This window comes from Nyctereutes procyonoides, unplaced genomic scaffold (genome assembly GCF_905146905.1).
Source record: "Nyctereutes procyonoides isolate TBG_1078 unplaced genomic scaffold, NYPRO_anot_genome, whole genome shotgun sequence".
Classification (NCBI taxonomy): Eukaryota; Metazoa; Chordata; class Mammalia; order Carnivora; family Canidae; genus Nyctereutes; species Nyctereutes procyonoides.
Genome location: NW_026575146.1, coordinates 23325697 through 23345146, shown reverse-complemented (window position 1 = coordinate 23345146; position 19450 = coordinate 23325697). Strand labels below are relative to the sequence as shown.

General features: G+C 38.8%; 2 protein-coding genes across 5 annotated transcripts in view; one reads left to right on the top strand and one right to left on the bottom strand.

The window, feature by feature from the left end:
- KPNA5 (karyopherin subunit alpha 5) overlaps nucleotides 1-11540 on the bottom strand; it is a 42490-nt gene extending 30950 nt beyond the window's left edge. Inside the window, exons 1-6 of one of the 3 annotated variants that reach the window (XM_055311084.1) lie at nucleotides 11377-11540; nucleotides 10078-10259; nucleotides 5701-5834; nucleotides 4196-4297; nucleotides 3977-4076; nucleotides 2480-2574 (exon numbers count right to left, since the gene is read on the bottom strand). In XM_055311084.1, the coding sequence (XP_055167059.1) occupies nucleotides 2480-2574; nucleotides 3977-4076; nucleotides 4196-4297; nucleotides 5701-5834; nucleotides 10078-10117 (471 nt within the window). In that variant the 5' untranslated portion in view covers nucleotides 10118-10259; nucleotides 11377-11540. The remainder of the gene's footprint in view (nucleotides 1-2479; nucleotides 2575-3976; nucleotides 4077-4195; nucleotides 4298-5700; nucleotides 5835-10077; nucleotides 10260-11376) is intronic. The other 2 variants (XM_055311086.1, XM_055311087.1) reach the window with 2 other exon arrangements.
- A 3688-nt stretch (nucleotides 11541-15228) lies between these two features.
- Nucleotides 15229-19450, top strand: part of ZUP1 (zinc finger containing ubiquitin peptidase 1) — a 28393-nt gene continuing 24171 nt past the window's right edge. For both annotated transcript variants that reach the window (XM_055310978.1, XM_055310977.1), the window contains exons 1-2: nucleotides 15229-15447; nucleotides 17078-17650. In XM_055310978.1, coding sequence (XP_055166953.1) covers nucleotides 17092-17650 — 559 coding nt within the window. In that variant the 5' untranslated portion in view covers nucleotides 15229-15447; nucleotides 17078-17091. The remainder of the gene's footprint in view (nucleotides 15448-17077; nucleotides 17651-19450) is intronic.

The window sequence follows — 19450 nt, the reverse complement described above, 5'->3', positions numbered from 1 at the left end:
AACAAACTAAGGAGTGACTATAACTTTAAAAATATTTGACATAGACAACTTTTCACATGAAAGGTACCTATCACTATGATTAATAGAATGAAAACTCATCCAAAAGTATTACTAAAAGGTATGAAAGTAGTTACTATCATGTGTAAGACTAAATTTTTAAGGGAGGAATTTATATTGGAAAAATATAATCCTAGTCCTAATCCATAGTCCTAACCAATTCTAAACAAAGAACAATGAAAAAGTTACCCCCTAATATTCTCCTAGGTACACCCAGGAGAAAGCATTAAAGACTGCTAAATTCACAAGTTGACAAAATAGACAATTAATAATAAAAGAACAATAAAAGGAGTGATATGACTAAGCAGGGAATTATAGCAAACTGGAGAGCATGATTATGGTATTTCTAAAAAGAAGGGGAAAAAAATAACTTTACTAAAAAAAATAGGGTGGGCCCAGGTCCTATTCAGATCCACTAGATCTTTGCTAAGTGGCAGGAACGCCATCTCTTCTGATTTGTCAAAAGTAGCCAAAAATCTAGATTTCCGTATGAAATTCCCAATATTTTAAAGGCTAATATCTAGATGTGAATACATTTTTAAAACACATGCAGGACAAACAAAACTTGTTTGTAGGCCAACATGGCTTGTAGCCCTCCACTGGAAAACCTTTTCAACAGACCAATAATCAGAACTAGCATATTTCATATGATCTTGGGTAACAGAACAAAGCTATAGCTATCCCAAGCTCATATTGCTAAATTTTGTTAAGTCTTAACTGCAATGATTAATACATGCCAAACTCCCCAATGTTCTTCTTGAATACTCTACGCTTTTTTGAGCTGTTCCCACAACCTGCTAATAACTTTCCTCTTTTTGGGTTGCCAACTCTCGTTCATCCTTGAGACTAGCCACACAATACTACCTTTGTGAAGTCTTCTTTAACTTCCCTTACACAGATGAGTAATTATGTTCTGTGCTCCTAAAACACTTTGTTTATAGTTCTGTTATAGCACTAAGTATACTACGGCATTAGAAATCTGTTTACATGTTTGTCTTCCCCCAAAAAAAGTGAAGAATTTCTGCAGAGGGACAATATTTTAATTTTCTAATACAAAGACTTACACACAATATACGGCTAAAACTAGCACTCAATTTTATTTATACATATTTACTCATTTCCTCTTTCATTCATTTAGAATTATAATGCCAAATAATAAGCTATATAAATCATGCAACTCTTGGGTGGCTCAGTGGTTGAGCATCTGCCTTCGGCTCAGGGCATGATCACAGAGTCCCGGGATCAAGTCCCACATTGGGCTCTTTGTGTGGAGCCTGCTTCTCCCTCTGCCTGTGTCTCTGCCTCTCTCTCTCTGTCATGAATAAATAAATAAAATCTTTAAAAAAAAAATAAGCTATGTATCGGGAGACTTGGGTTTTAGTATGGAGTTGGGGCTTAGACATAAAACAAATGGGACTAGAAGTCCTGACCTTTAGTCCTTACAGTGCTAACACCCAAAGACTTTGAAAACTAATGCACAGTATGACTATATATAATACCAAGTGGCTTTTTCCTCAGGCATCCTTATTGTAAACACTCTCAAAATTTTTCAGCATAAAAGTCATGATAGGTAACGTTCACATGTGCAACACATTCCTTTGCTTATTATCTAAAATGTGAAGAGCTTTTCTAAGTTACTCAGATAAGTGGAACACTATTTTAAGTTGCAATTTCAACAACTCTTACTCAAATAAATACCAGTAACAATCTTCTACTACTGACAATAGCACAGATAAACTAGGTGCAGGTCTTGTGCAATTCCTGATAGATTAGATTCCACACTGTACTCCTACATAAGAATATATATAGCAATGAAATCAGGAAAAGCAATCTTTCTTAAAAAAACAGTAAAACACTTGCAAACTTCAGTAATTTACTATTAGCAGCCAATTACCTGAAAGATATCTTACAACTGTCACTACAGTATAACTGAGAAGCAATGCTCATTTAGAGAAACCTAACTTTGGTCATGTTTTTAGTTGATTATATTCATTTCATTTTTTTCAAAAAAAAAAAAAAAGAACTAATCAAATAAAAATATTTTAAGAGGTAAAAGTGTTGATGCTAAAAAGTTACAACCCTAAATAGCTAAGAGCCAAAGAAAATTATTCATTAACATTTTAATTTGAGGTTTTCTAAAATGAAAAAGTTATTAAAGGTTGACATGTACAAAATTTTTATTACCATTAGGAATCATTTTATATAGTTTTCCCAAATTTTTTAAATAAAATAACAGTCCCAAGAAGAAACCAGCAATCATAACGTGACCAAGGCAAGACAGGTGGCAGGCACTACCTCTTCCTTTAATTACCAAGTATTTCCTGAATGCTTACAATATATTTAGCATTGTAGAGGTTCACTAGAAACTTTCATTGTATGTTATTTCTCAAAGGACATTAAGAAAGAAAACTTTAGAACTCACCTGTAAAGTACAATTTTCATTTCTTTCAAGAAATTTCACAAATCTCTGTACAACTCCCGGTTTCTGTATAACCTGATCAATTGGTGGGTTAGGTTCTAAAAATTAAACAAGAATTAAGTTATTACACAGACACAAAAAGACAATAACCTGGTCCCTGTGTCAATTTACAGGATACACAAAATAACTCTTTCCTAGGTTTCACTGACCAAGTTTAAAACCCTTAGGTGGACTTAAAGGAAGTAAACAAATATTCTAATAATTGCAGTGCTACTGGAAAGCAAATCCTTATTCATTAATTATAGTAAGAGAAATTTTAAAATATTTTCTACACAAAAATTTAAATTTTTTAAGTTGAAGACTATTTGTTAGGTTACCTTCACAACATGGAGTATTACAGCCTAACACTCAAAACACCAACTGATAGATAATGTTCCTGCTAATTCTTTATAAGCATAACCCAGGCAATGTCTCCTCCTCCCCTACCAACCATTTTCTAATGCTTCTCAGCCAAATGATACTCTATTTCATCAGATATCATTCATTATTCACAGAAATGCTACTGGATTATGTAGGATTCTTTATCAATTTTCATGAAATGCAGAAAAGGCTTTTGAGAATCATAAAATCTCTAGGAAATTTTAAAACAAAGATATGCAAAATTAAAATCAAGATATTTCAGCTATTGGCAATCTAAGTACTAACAACTCTTTTTTTTTTTTTAAGACTTTATTCATTCATTCATGAGAGACACACAGAGAAAAAGAGAGACGGAGAGACAGAGAGGCAGGGACACAAGCAGAGGGAGAAGCAGGTTCCATGAAAGGAGCCTGATGTGGGACTTGATCCCGGGTCTCCAGGATCACACCCTGGGTTGAAGGCTGGTGCCAAACCGCTGAGCCACCCAGGGATCCAGTACTAACAACTCTTTCTCCCTCCCTTGGCTTCAACATAAAATATACTCTTGTGATTCTCCAGAAACTTGTCTGTTAATGTTCCCTACATATAAAACAAAAAGGATTAAAAAATACTTCCTTTAGGGTTTCCTGACTGGCTCTGTCATTACAGCAAGTGATTCTTGATCTTGAAGTTGTGAGTTCAAGACTCACATTGGCCATGGAGCTTATTTAAATAAACTTTATTTTAAAAAATAGATCTATTTACAAGTACAATTTATTTTATTTTTTTAAAGATTTTATTTATTCATTCATGAGAGACACAGAGAGAGAGGCAGAGACACAGGCAGAGGGAGAAACAGGCTCTCTGCAGGAAGCCCGACGTGGGACTTGATCCTGGGACTCCAGGATCACACCCTGGGTCAAAGGCAGGCGCTAAAGCGCTGAGCCACCCAGGGATCCCCTACAAATACATTTTAAAGAAGAATTAAGAACTAATGACCTACTGACAAGGAAAATGCCTTAAAATAAAAAAAATCTAATAAGTAAAACTCTATTACAGAATCTTATAATATCAAATAAGCAAATTGAAAACAATTCTTGCCTTTAGAAAGTAGCTTTCTAAATTTCTGAGTTGCTGTTAGCTGTTGATCAGCATTGTTAGAAAAAATCATCTGAACCATATCTGTGGTGATAACTTCTTCCTAAAACAAAGAAAATATACTTTATCATTTAAATATTTTACATGAATAATCACTGCTATATTCAGTAGCTCTGAAACATTGATGAAATATAATTTGAAAAACATTTTTATAATACCTACCTCTGGAATGGGTACAGTGGAACTGATATCTGGATCCTGGATAGGACTTTCTAGCATAGATTCATCATTTCTGGGCAAAGAGACATTTCTTCGTTTGAACAACTGTAATAAAAAGAAATCACTTTATACAACACTGGGCTTTCCATAAAACACTGAATTTCCATAGAATTATATTTTTTATTTAAGTGAACAAAACAAACGGATGATTTAAAATTCTAAATAGTATTTCTCAATCACTATACCATGATGACCTAAATTATCTTTGAAAAGTTAGAACTTTCCAAAGAGCTTGGTTAGCTCTTATCCTGCAGACTGCTTTGGGTCGTTCTTAACCTCAGGTCTTCTACCAGTGGCCGGTCCCATAAGTGGAGTACACATTTACATTTTATAGCATTTAAAAAGCACATATGCTCACACTGATATGTGAGATGTCTAAGAGTTTTTCCAATATTAATAAAAAAGCAAATTAGTTATATAGGAGAAATAATGTGATATATTAACAAACATATAGCAGATTACTAAGGAATAGAGAACACCTCTCAACAAAATATGGCCCTATCCTTATTATTTCAAGAATGAATAAAAATAAAGAAAAAAAAGAGGAATGAGGCATAGTGAGGTCACTGAGGGGGATATATGGATACATTTCCTATATCAAAATATACAAAAAAAATCTGGTATATTCTTTTTGATAGCTGAAGAAATACTGCTCTTCTTTAACCAGTATACAGTTCTTTCTAATCATTTACTCAACAGATTTTTTTCGAGTCTTTACTATATTATAACAGGGACTGATAGTAAAGACTGTGTTAGATACTATAGATAGGGAGATGATAAAACAATATATCTAAAAGAGGAGGACTTTCCCTACTTTTTATTATTTGCTAGTCCTTCCTATACATTAATTTTAATTCATGCACGTGAGGACTAAACCCTCTTAATTCCTCATATATACTTCTAAATTTAAGTATATCTTGGAATGAAAAATGTTGAGATATACTCTTTTAAATGATTTTTCCATTCCTTATGTCACATATACAAAGTTCAAAACACAGAAGGCTAGGAGAGCTAGCTGGCTAATGAGACTATAGAAGGAACAGTATGAGTGGCATAGGAAGAAGACTGTAATTAACTTAGGAGCAAGAACTGTGAAAATCACAAAGCAACAAATGAATGTAATGTTTTTGTCAAATTTTATAATGACATATGGAAGTGATCTAAATAGGCTCAAGAGTAAAAAATTCCTTAACACTGGGATAAAACATGATGAACATAAAATGTTTATCAATAAAACAGAAAAGCTATTCCTCTCAGTGATTAAAAATAGCAGAGGATTCTGATTCAGGAATTATTCCTGTAGTCTAATAAAGAATAGATTTATTCAATCTCCTAAAAATATTTTTTCATTTTAAATTATCTAAAAATAAGCAATAATAATGTAACTTCTAAAATCTATATAATGATGTTTCTGTGTTACACAGAATTAAATATTTTAAGACACCTACCTGCTCTTCCCTTTTTTGTTTTCGAAGTTGTATTCCTTCTTCTTCTCTTCGTCTACGCATCTCTTGGGGATTTAGGGCTTTATTCTTATAACTTTTCATCCTATAGTTATCTTTCCCTGGACTAGCCATGGCATCTTAAGGGTAGGAGAGAAGAAAAAACATACTGACAATTCTCAAAACAACATGAGATGTCTACTCTAGGAAAACTAAGTTCATGCTTACGGCTTAAATAGACAAAATTAATTCTTAAAATTATGTATAAAGAATATGTTCCCTCATTCCCATATCAAAATGGAAACAAAAAGATCAAAATATTTTTGGACTAAACTATCCAACAAATAATGAATTTTGGTCTTAATACAGATAAAGTCATTGACCCTAACTTCACTGATTTTAAGATGCACTACCCAGTGCCTGGTGTTTTGATCTTTCTGAAGTGGGACACATCTTAACATCATTGTCAGCTAGGATATAATCAATCATGAAATAGTTGGGTAGAAAGCTTCTATACTACAGCTCCTGGCAAGATCTTATTTTCAATGGAATATGGTATTAGGCTTCAATAAGCACACCTCAAACATTTTGGGGGGTCTGGCTGTTTTCGTTTACTTCAGATGCTGTCTTCAGAACTAAGGCTCCATGGGTCATGAATTCAGTCATGACTGCAATACTAATTTGCAGTACTACTGTATAATTACTTCTTTTTAAATACTGAAATACTTGTATACTTCATTTTTAAGTAGTTTTAATATAAATGTATTTTAAAACATTAACATTTACATAAACTTCCTTACAAGTATGTTTACAATATTTTATATAACATTTTCCATTTAAAATAATGTGATAGGCACGCCTGAGTGGCTCAGTCAGTTAAGCATCTGCCTTCGGCTCAGGTCATGACCCAGGGTCCTGGGATCAACCCCTACATCAGCCTCTCTGCTTCGAGGGGAACCTACTTCTCCCTCCCTCTGCTTGTGCTCTCTCTATCAAATACAATCTTTACAAAAATAAAAAAATAAAATAATGTGATAATTTTTCTTTTGGAAACCAGAGAGAATGTTCGTGATCAATTAATGCTTATAAAATAAACAGAAGAAAAGGCTGGCATTTATCTGCCATTTCTGATGTTGAAGATAAACTAATTATACAATAAAACATATGCTTTAATCCTGTAAGAGCACAGAAGATACAGCAACTAACTAAGGAGCTAAAGGAGCTCTGAAATTTATCTTAAAAGAGCAAGAATTTGCCAGGGAAGAGGATGAAGAGAGAAAAGGGAAGGAATAAGCATTTCAAGCAGAGGGAATATATGCAAAGGCAGCATTCTTACAGAAGACTGGCATAAACATAAAACGGTAAGAAATTAAGTATGCCTGAACAAAAAAGATTTGTGGGAGAAAAGGCAGGATATAAAGGCAGAAAGGTAACTAACAACACATATGGTTCCTGAAATCAAGTTGAGAAATTTGGATTTGATCCTGAGTAAAGAAATTTAAAAAATTAAAGAGATTGTTTCAAACTTTGATGATAAAGAACTGAACTAAACCAGTAGCTTAACTGGAAATGTAGAAGACTGGCTGATTACAGAAACATTGCAGAAACTGATTCAATAAGAATCAGAGACCAAATAAATGTAAGGAATATGTGGTGAAGAAGAAAAAGTAGCTTAGAATGACTCCATGGTTTTTAGCAACAAAATAAGCCAAGACAGGGAATAAAGATGGAGTATCAGAGCGATGGTTTTGATTGCTTACTTGTTTTTGAGCTTGTTTTGAGATGAAAGCAAAAAATTGTTTTATTTTTTTAATTTATATACAGTAAAAATATCACTCTTTTGGTATAAAGTTCTATGAGTTTGACAAATGCACAGGCAATCAAGATACAGAATAGCTCCATGTTCCCTAAAAAACCTGGTTGCTGCTCCTATTAACCCTTCTCCCACCCTTAACACCTGGTAACCACTGATTGGGTTCTCCATCTTCAGTGTTCTGACTTTTCCTGAATTTCACATAAATGGATTAATAACAGTATGTCTTACTTTGGCTTAAATTAGCCAAATTGGAAATGCAAAATGTTCTTAAATTGGCTTATTTTATTTAGCACAGTGTATTTGTGTGATCCACACTGTTGGCATATATTGACAATTTATTCCATCTTATAGTTGAGTAGTACCTTATTGCATAGATATTCCAGTTTATCCACTCATTAGTTGAAGGACATTTAGGCTGTTTCTAGTTTGGTGCAGTCATGAAGAAATCTGTTATAAATATTTACATGCAGGTTTTTGTGTAAATATAGGTTTTCATTTCTCTTCAGGTAAATATTTAGAAGTAGGATTGATGGATAATATGGCAAGTGTATGCTTCATTTTTTATAAGAAATTGCAAAGTATTGTACCATTCTGCATTTCCACCAGCAATGTATAAGACTTCCTGTTGCTCTGTGTTCTGTCTACACCTGGTATTGTCAGAACTTTGTTGTTAATCGTAGCCATTGTACTAGATGTATAGTAATTTTCACTTTAAACATGTTATACTTATATACTTATTAATACTTAGGGCACATACAGGAGATTAAGACCTATAGATGGTTAAAAAATAGGGTCAAAACTGATGAAGAGTCCAAACTGATCACCCAAGATCATGCAGAGCTATAAAAGAGAGATGGTCAAGGGAGAAATCTTGAAAACGTTTACCTTCGATTGGGAAAAGGAAAGAGCAAAGGAAACCAAAAGAAATAGGTCAGAGGAATAAGATAATCAGAAGTAAGAGTCCTGAAAGAGAAGGGAATTCAAAAGACAAAGGAGTATTTCATTTGTAGTAGCACTAAAAATAAGCCACTCAATTTATTCATTCATTGATTCATTGAACGAATACAAGTTCCAACAATAAGCTAAATACCACATGAGGCAAAAGATGTGATAATTAGGTCACTGGTAAAGACAGAAAAATTTCATTATAGGTGGAGCTAAAAGTAGAATGGAATAGGCTGAGCACTTCAGAATGATTTAAGAGGTACTCTCTGTCTTTGAACCTATCACATGTATATTCTAGCAATTAAAGTGCATTTATAATTGACGAAAATCTTTCTTTCAAAGGATTTAATGAATGGATTGCAACAATACTGTGGACCTACAAATACTTATCATTAGAAACAGCTCAATCTAACTTTATTAATAATAACAATGTTCAGCGTTATTCTCTAAGCATTTCATATATAAAAATTGTTTTATTAATAAGAGTTTAGGCTCTGAGAAGAGAAAAACAGAAGTTCACTGCAGAGCAAACTGGGCTTCAACATTACTTGTTGCATTACGCTCAATAAGTATAAAACATTTTAGCAAAATGAAATGTTCACAGCAATAAGCATCTTAGTATTTATCACCTACAACATTAGGCTTTTCCAGGTCATTGTCCTCTAATTGTTTTTGATCACATATCCTCATGTATGCAAAATATATTAGTGCATTCATCCCCACATTTATTTATATACAAGTATTTCTAGGCTAAAAATCCATCCCATTATAAAATTAACAAACAAAAGTTTTTTTTAAAAGGTAAAGAAACAATTTCTAATATCTTCTCCCCACATTTGATTCAATCACCTTGTGCCTCCCCAACCTACACACTCAACACTAGTACTTCTAAGACCATTAATCTAGGTGACCACAATTAAAACCATGAATATACACTTGGGGAATATAAAAAATAGTGAAAGGGAATAAAGGGGAAAGGAGAAAAAAGGAGTGGGAAATGTCAGAGAGGGAGACAGAACATGAGAGACTCCTAACTCTGGGAAACGAACTAGGGGTGGTGGAAGGGGAGGTGAGGGGGGGGGGTGGTGGTGACTGGGTGACCAGCACTGAGGGGGGTACTTGATGGGATGAGCACTGGATGTTATTCTATATGTTGGCAAATTGAACACCAATAAAAAATAAATTTATAAAAAAAATAAAACCTTGAATATAAATACATCAACCAAATAAAATCTACTCCCAACAACTCATGAATCATTGGTTTCCTTTTCAGATGTAGTACTAACTTCTTACTGAACACCTGCATCCTCACTGCAGTTGCTTTAAACGGGACAAGTCCAAGAAAAGTCATCTCTAAAGGTGCCTGGCCCAACAGGATTGTTCCCTTTTCTATCTTTGCTATCTCATACAAATTATTTTTTAAAAAGATTTTATTTATTCATGAGAGACACAGAGAGGGAGAAGCAGGCTCCCTGCAGGGAGCCCGATGGGGGGGGGGGAGGAGGGGGGCCGGATCCCAAGGATCCCGGAATCACGCCCTGAGCCCAAGGCGCTCAACCACTGAGCCACCCAGGTCCCCCTCATACAACTGATTTCAAAAAGAAGAAATGACATTCACATACTTCGAGGTTGCACAAAGGATTTCCTTTTATTTTCAGTCATTAGCTTATTTTTTTTCTTCACTTAGCTCTTTGAAAATACTGGCTTGAGGCTGGGAAAGTAACTGGAATTTGAACTTCTTCTATTTATCAACCGAATTTCTCATGCCCCTAAAAAAAGCCTCCATTCCTACGGGTTTGGGTGCCTAGCAGCAAAAAAAAAAAAAAAAATTAACATCGGCACAAGACGGGGAGCCTGCCTGCCGACTAGAGCCCCGACAACTGAACAGGCAGCGAAGACGAGACTCAGCTGAACGTTGTTTACCAAGAAAAGTCGCTTCCCTACAGAATAAGAATCACCGAGCGTTGTAATTAAGAGACACCAGGTCAGGGATCCCTGGGTGGCGCAGCGGTTTGGCGCCTGCCTTTGGCCCGGGGCGCGATCCTGGAGACCCGGGATCGAATCCCACGTCGGGCTCCCGGTGCATGGAGCCTGCTTCTCCCTCTGCCTGTGTCTCTGCCTCTCTCTCTCTCTCTGTGACTATCGTAAATAAATAAAAGTGTTAAAAAAAAAGAAAAAAAAAAGAGACACCAGGTCAGAGGTCCGTTCTCTTAAAAAAAAAAAAATAATAATAATAATGTTTTAAAAGCCTAAGTGTAAATGCCGATGTCCTAGTCTTTTGAAGCATCACTATCCCGTTTCATAGCTTTCGGATCCTTCATCTCCTAGGCACCGCCGAGGAAAACACCTATTAAATTTCCATCTTGGGAGGGGAGGCAGATGACAGGCTATCAGAGAGAAGCATGTAACCCACCCACCCTTGCCGGCGTGGACAGGAGCCCCCCACCCCGCCCCGGGGCACCTGCACCTGCACCTGGCGGGCCGCGACCGTGCGGCAAGTAGGCCCCCGGGGCCACCACCCGGGCCGGATTCCGGGCCCTGGGTAACTCGTAACGCGCTGCCTGAGCCACGCAGACGCCGCGTCCCGGGAGCGAGCGACGTCCGACCAGCCTCGTACCGAGAATCGGGGCCCAGGCCCGGGGCGGCGGCACCGGCTCGGCCCGCAGGGCTCCTCCCGCCTGCGAGGCTCTGCGTTCCCGCACCTTCGCGGCAGCGAGGACCAGGTCCGGCGGCCACGCCCCCGCGGTCTCCCCGCGGTACACCGGGGGGCGGGGGGGAACCCCAATACCCGGCAGCACGGCCTGGTCCTCGAGCCTCCGCCAGCAAAGGGGCAAGTAACAGTGGCCCCTGGACCCTGTAACTCCCAAAGGGGCCTGGCCCGGGGTTCTCACCCAACCTGGCCCGCCCCCACCCCGACTTACCCATTAACGTGGCACTCCAGCCGGCGTCTTAACTGCCCAGTTCCCGGCGGCGGCGTCCGGTACAGGTAACCGCGGGGCCGCCACTCCGCCCCCAGCGTCGAGCGCAGCGACCAAGCCGGCAGCTCAAGATGGCGGCTCCCGGCGCCCCTTCCCCGAGACCCCGAGGCTCGGCTCCCAGAAGCCCTTGCACGCAAGCGAGAGGCCTAGCTCCACCCCCTCAATGGGCGTGGCCTGCATCTGCCCCGCCCCCCGCCCCGCCTCCCGGGTGTCAGCCGGGAGCGCGCGCGGTGGCAGCCGCGCGTCCTCCCGACCTCGTCCTCCGCGCGAGCTCCCCTCCGTTCACACTCATGCGTGGGTTGCGTTTGCTGATTCAGTCATTCATCCTTCAAGGTGGTGTGGATGGGGAGCCTAAGCGGCGCCGGGCGCTGCCACGGGATACTAGAGCCGCGCTGGGGGTGCACGACGGAAAGTGCAACCTCGTGGGGCTCCACCGGGGAGGCTCCGCGGCTTCAGCTGCATTAACCGCTTCCTGTGCGTCCTGCTCGTTCACGGGTTTCAGTTTTGCCGTTTAAACTTCGGATTCTATGACATCTGTGAATTCTGGCAAAAAGATAGTCCCTGATGGATGAATAGTTGCAAATAAGGAATTCTAAATTAGTGTAACACAGAAACTTTGTAATCCAGCCTTGGAGTCCAACAGCATTGAAAGAGACTTTTCCAGATGCGATGCTGGGCACGGAATATAGAAGATAAATAACAAATCATTCCTGCCCCTACGAAGATCCTGTTTTCTATCTTGTTCTTTTTGCTGAGAAATTTCTTGGTTTATCTTCCAGCTCTGGATTGAAATAGATGATAGATAGATAGATAGATAGATAGATAGATAGATAGATGTAGATTGAGATAGATTGATAGGTAGATGGATAGATTCTGCTATTGTATTATTAAATTCTGCTATTGTATTTTTAGTCCCAAGAGCTATTTCCTATTTTTGAATCAGGAATTAAATATTTTTTTGTCTCTCTGAAGATATTAACTTGTGGTTTCCTTAAAGTACTTTTTTCTTTTTCATTCATTGTCTCTGATTCTTCACAGTTTTTTCTTTTCTTTTCTTTTTAAATATTTTATTTATTTATTCATGAGAGACAGAGAGAGAGAGAGGCAGAGACACAGGCAGAGGGAGAAGCAGGCTCCATGCAGGGAACCCAACGTGGGGCTCGATCCCGATCCCGAGGCTCCAGGATCAGGCCCTGGGCCAAAGGTGGGGCTAAACCGCTGAGCCACCTGGGCTGCCCAGTTCTTCTCCTTTATGATAGTATTGGGTTTCATCTTTCCTGCCACCACCATACGCTAATGCTTGGTGATCCTTGAGCATCTATTCATATTTAAGAGTGAGACACTAAAGAAAACTACTGTAAACTTGGTTATCAGGTGATGGTTTACTTGCCCATTATTGGCCTCCCTACAGAGTAATAACATGGGACTTTGGCTGTTTCATTGGAGGACTATCTAAAAGCCTTTATCTGTAGATCTTTTCTCTCAGACCAATGATTTCCCTGGAGAAGAATCTTTTAATTTCCTGTCTGGAGGGCACATATAAGACATCAGAACGTGATGGGGGTTAAAATGGCCTCATAATTCAGTATTTAGCTTTCACTATTACCCACTTATAGTCTAACACCTTAACACCCCTCTTAGCTGTGCATTTCTGACTTTATAGTCTTTCTGATTCAGTTTCTTCATGAAATCAAAACTGTAGCCTTCTGTCTTAAAAGGAAAGGTAACTTGGCACCTTGGTTATTGAGGAAATCTGGAAGTGGGGTGCTAACTGCTCCTTATTCAGACTTTTCAGCAGACTATTCCTCTCTTCAGGCCCAGTTTTAGTACGTTTTTCAGGAGTATCTAGTCTTTAATTTCTGAACATTTCCAGAATTCTTTTGTATAAACTGATTAGTTTTTGTTGACTTCTTAGCCAAGTTAGTTACTACTCATCTGTCCTTTTTCTAGCTTTTAAATGTTGCTAAAATCTCATTAGCATTTACTTTTATTATTTTTATTCTTCTAAGTCATTTTAGTAGATTTTGAGAGGCAGGAAATATAAATGTACATGGTTAGCCTGCCATATTGAAGCACAAAACCCCAAATATACTGTACATTATCAGATTATGCCACTCTCCTATTTAAATATTCTAATAGTTTTCTACAAAAGCCTACATTATTTGGCCCCTGCCCACAACTCTGACTTCCCATAGTAACCACTCTTCCTTCTAATTTTTTTAAGATTTTATTTATTCATTCATGTGTGTGAGAGAGAGAGAGAGAGAGAGAGAGAGGCAGAGACACAGGCAGGGGGAGAAGCAGGCTCCATGCAGGGAGCCCGATGTGGGACTTGATCCCGGGACTCCAGAATCACACCCTGGACTGAAGACAGGCTCTAAACCACTGAGCCACCCAGGGATCCCCACCACTCTTCCTTCTAGAACATTACACTTAGGTTACAAATGTTCTTTTTCCTTCAGTCTTAACAGCCTTTGCTCTTATTTTCTTTGCCCTGAATGTTCTACCTTCTGTTGGTGCAAAATTTAGCAGCACACTCAGCTCCTCAGACAGACCTTTTCTAACTACGTTAGTACCACATATAAATAACCCAGTTTTATTTTCCCCATAGCACTTATCACGATCAGTTCGTTTAACTTCTTTTTCTCTGCCTCAAGAGCGTGTAAGCTTCAAATAGCCTGCATTTTGAGTATTTTGGTTACTGCTGCAGCCCTAGTTCCAAGCAAAATGCATTTCGAATATACACTCATTATATATTTATCGAATGAAATGACAACTGAGGCCTAAAAATAAGATGCATGTGATCTTGTAACCTGGAGGCAAGAACTTGTCTTAGTCATCTTCCAACTAGAGCAGTTTAGATTTTGGCACATGGTAGCATCACAAGCCCTTTATTGATATACCGTGGTAGTCAGGCCCTAGGGCATTGTGGACTCATGTAATGAGAATACCTCAAAACCTATTAAAAAGAGACAACTGCTAGTAATATTTGGGAGTATATGCCTTCAGCCTTCTTTATTCACAAAAACACACATACACTCAAAGGCAGTTTTACATAAATAGAATTGCATTAAAGATATTTTTGATTTAAATGTTTATTCAGAAACCTGACATGGATATATTTGCCTATCAACAAATCTAGAGGTACAAAATCATCTTAAGAACTCTAAATTCCCTTATAGGAAAATATCATAATATATCCAGTCTTCCGTTGTGGATATTCTGGTTGTTTTCAGCTTGTAACTACTGCATGGTACAAAAAATTTAAGGAATAGTGCCCTGAACTTGTGTGTGTATCCTTGCATTTGTAGGAGTCGTGTAAAGTATGAGGGTGAAAGTGCTGAGAGGATTGGATACTCCCAAGTTTAATATGCGGGAAGGAGAGCATATTTGCCATTTTGGCTAATGCGTTGGTAGGATAGTGGAGAGAAGAAGGATGACTACATTTCCAGGGCCTGAGAGAAGGCGATTCCCTTGCAGTCTACAGGAGGGGGAGTCAAAGCCACCTGAGATACACGAGAGCCTGGGCTGCTTCTAAACACCATCCTCCTGTGGTCCTTGCAATCGTTCTAAACAAACAAACAAACAAACAAACAAAAGAAAACAAACAAACAAACAAACCGTCGTAGGATTTCATTCTGGAAATTCTCAGAGCCTCCTGCGCCTCTCCTAGTACATTAGGAGTCAGCATCCTGAACGGAGGATGCAAAAGACTACGACTCCCAGAAGACACCACGACCCCGAGAAGCGTGGAGCAGTGCAGGCTGGGAGGCTTTTCCTTCCGGGAGGCGGGGACAGAGGAAAAGGCTCTTTGAATGTGGTGATGAATTTCGAGTGTTTTGGAGGCGCCGATTCTTTTCTTGGTTAACTGAGAATCTCTGGGTGTAGGGAGGGCCTGCGTCAGTTCTTCCTTGGACGGGCCCTTCTGTGCGGGAGAGCCGGACGGCGCCGGCGGCGGACCCGAAGAGGAAGCTAAGCCTGGGGCAGTGCCGCCGCGGCCGGACCTTCGGGCGGGTAGGAACCTGCGGCCGTCCCGTCCCCCATCCCCCATCCCCCGTCCCTCGTCCCCCGTCCCCCATCCCCCATCCCCCATCCCCCGCTCCGAGCCCTCCGCTGTCTGGCCCCGGGAAGAAAAGAAACTGGGCGTGACGTTCTTACCCCTGGTGCGTTGGGAGAATTTCCTTCTAGAGTCAGAAACTTGTTTTCACATTTTTAAAAAAAAACTTTATTCATGTGAGACACAGAGAGAAGCAGAGACAGAGGCGGAGGGAGAAGCAGGCTCCGTGCAGGGAGCCCGACGCGGGACTCGAACCCTGGCCTCCAGGATCAGGCCCTGGGCGGAAGGCGGGGGCTAAACCTCTGAGCCACCCGGGCCGCCCTTCCTGTTTGTTTTCAAGCAGCCCTTGGCTGAACGAAGTAGGAAGTTTGTGGCTGTGGTTGCTTTCTAAGGATTCTTAACAAACATCGCCTTTTGTCGGTACCCAGTGCTTTCGTAGTCCATAAAACCCTAAAGTGACTGCTGATTTTTGGTACAATTCATTTTATACACCGAACGTCAAAGACGTGCGATGTGATTGTCTTACGTAACATTTTGAAACCTGAGTTTGTAATCCAGTTGGTTCTAGAATCGGTGCTCTTTTCTACCTTGGTTACTCTGTTTTGGTTTGTTTGTTTGTTTGTGTTTTCTTTCTTTCCGTCAAGAAAACAGCGTTTGGAGCCCAACTGGGTTAGCATTTTGGCTGACCATTTTCTGGCTTTGGTGACCTGACAAATCCTCCCTATAGGATGACAATAATGTTACTTAAATTACTTTGATAAATCTGAAGCTCTTTTTTTTTTTTTTTAGAGATTTTATTTATTTATTCATGAGAGACACAGAGAGAGGCAGAGACACAGGCAGAGGCAGAAGCGGGCTCCAGGATCATGACCTGAGCCAAAGGCAGATGCTCAACAACTGAGCCACCCAGGCGACCGAGCTGAAGCTCTTTTTTTTTTTTTTTAATTTTTTTAAAATTTTTATTTATTTTATGATAGTCACACACACACAGAGAGAGAGAGAGAGGCAGAGACATAGGCAGAGGGAGAAGCAGGCTCCATGCACCGGGAGCCTGATCCCGGGTCTCCAGAATCGCGCCCTGGGCCAAAGGCAGGCGCCAAACCGCTGCGCCACCCAGGGATCCCACGATCTGAAGCTCTTTAACTGTTAACTCCTGTACCAAGATGTGTTTATTTACACTCCCCATTGTTAACAACTTTAAGTTTCGGTATTTAGATCAGTTAATAAGATTTCTTCTTATAGTTTTCTCATAACTGACTTGTCTTACTTGGGAAATTTTATGAACATTATTTTTTTTTCTCTACCTCAGACAAGACACACTTTTCAAAACATTTTAAAAGCTATTTATTTTTAAGTTGAACTATTATCGCCTTTATTTTGTTGAAACCATAAATTTAAAATTCAGTAGAGAAAGTTTGGTTGAGATTTATAGTGAGGTGTGTACATTTGAGGAATAGTTAAGTACATCAGACTATCACCTATATAATCCAGTTTTAGATATTTGTTAAAACTTTGTTTCAGATCATTTTATAGAATGCATTTCTCTTCAGCCTTTCAAAATTAAAATAATATTATGTTCTTTTCTAGCTACCGGTTGTACTATGTTTTCTTGTGATATTTGTGGTGAAACAGTAACCTCAGAACCAGACATGAAGGCTCACCTTCTAATCGTGCACATGGAAAATGAAGTTATATGTCCATTTTGCAAGTTGTCAGGTGTGAATTATGATGAAATGTGTTTTCATATTGAAACTGCTCACTTTGAGCAAAATGAACTAGAAAGAAGCTTTGCAAGGATCAATACGATACAAATTAGAACTTCAGATAACAGGAAGGACAACACCTTGCAGTGTAGAATGGAAGTTAATTCTAGTGTCCATTCAGCTTGTGCATCTAATCATCCAAAAACTTCACCTCAAAGCCTGCCTAGGGATGACACTTTAAAACATAAAGCCTATTCGGAGAACTTAACTGAATCTAGAAAATTCCTTAAAAGTAGGGAGAAAGAGTGTGACCTATCTAAAATAAAAGGATCAATTTATGAAACAGTGTATAGTCCTCCCGAATGTCCGTTCTGTGGAAGAATAGAAGATTGCAGTCAAGATATGGAAAATCATGTGAAAACAAAGCATGCCAGTCTTTTAGACACTCCATCAGAAGGTAAGATGTTCATTTTATGTAATAAAACCGTAGTCTCAGTTTAATATATGGTGTCCTAAAAATTGGTTTGTAAATCAGATTACTGCAAATGTGTCTTTTTTTTAAGATCTTATTTATTTATTAGAGACAGAGAGAGAGAGAGAGAGAGAGGCAGAAGCAGACTCCACGCAGGGAGCCCGACGAGGGACTCGATCCCGGGTCTCCAGGATCACGCCCTGGGCTGAAGGCGGCACTAAACTGCTAAGCCACTGCGGCTACCCTGCAAATGTGTTTTTTAAATACAGTTTATAACATTGTTCATTTGCTATTATTGCAATCTAAGAATATAATTATGGAAAAGAATTTTGATTCAGTTAATGTTTCAACTACATTGAGAGTAGTTTTAGAACCTTTCTGAGGAGGAATACACTCAGAGTCCATTTTTCAGAGGGCATGCTTTTACTTACCACCAGCCCAATGGCATCTGAACTGTATTGGACTCTGGTTTTCTGTGGTTCTGAGATTGACTCCCTTATGATCAGAAAACACACTCTATGATGTTAGTTATTTTGCAAATATTTCTTCCAATCTGGAGCCTGTCTTTTCATTCTCTTAACAGTGTTTTTCATAGAGCAGAAGTTTTGACTTTTAATGAAGTGCAACTTACTTGATCTTTCATGGATTGTGCTTTTGATGTCGTATCTAAAAATTCATCACCAAATCCAAGGTCATCCTTCCTATGTTATCTTCTAGAAGTTTTGTAGTTTTGAATTTTACATTTAGGTCTGTGGTTCATTAGAGTTAATTTTTTTTTTAAGTGTAAGGAGTATCTAGATTCTTTTTTTAACTAATGAATGTCATTTTTTAGAGCAGTTTCAGGTTCACAGTAAAAGTAAGTAGAAAGTACAGAGAATACCCACGTGCCCACTGTCCTCATATATTCACAACCTCCTCCACTATAAATAACTGTCCAAGTGATAATCATTTTTTTTTTTTTTATAATCAGTGAACCTACTCTGACCCATCATTGTCACCCAAAGTCATAGTTTTCATTAACGTTCACTCTTGGTGTTGTATGTTCTATAGGATTTGACAAATGTGTAATAACAATTACCCACCATTTTAGTTATGCAGAATAGTTTCACTTCTCTAAAAATCCTCTGTGCACCACCTAGTCACCACTCCCCCACCCTAACTTCTGGGGCAATCACAGATCTTTCTACTATCTCTGTATTTTTGCTTTTTTCAATGTCATTGGGAATCATGCAGTATATAGCTTTTTCAGATTGGTTTCTTTCACTTAGTAATATGCATTTAAGTTTTCTCCATGTCTTTTCATGGCTTGGTAGTTCGTTTTTTAGGGTTGAATAATATTCCATTGTCTGTACGTACCACAGTGTATTTATTCACCTACTGAAAAGCATCTTGGTTGTTTCCAGGTTTTGGCATTTAGGAATAAAGCTGCTTTAAACATCCATGTGTAGATTTTTATACGGACAGAAATTTTCGATAGTTGAGTAGATAGCAAGAAATGTGATTAATGGATTGTATAATATGGTGTGTTTAGTTCTAATAAGAAACTGCCAAGCTCTTTCAGCAGTGAATGACATTTCCTCTTGCTCTATATCCTCACCAGCATTTGGTATTGTCAGTGTTCCAGATTGTGGCTATTCTAATATTTGTATTGTAGTATCTCATCTTAATTTATTTTTTGTCTTAAAGTGCTATCTCATAAACGTAGCATGAATCTCTTTTTGTATGGTTACTTAACCATCGGTATATCTTCTGTGGTAAAATATCTGTGAAGGTCTTCAGCCACAT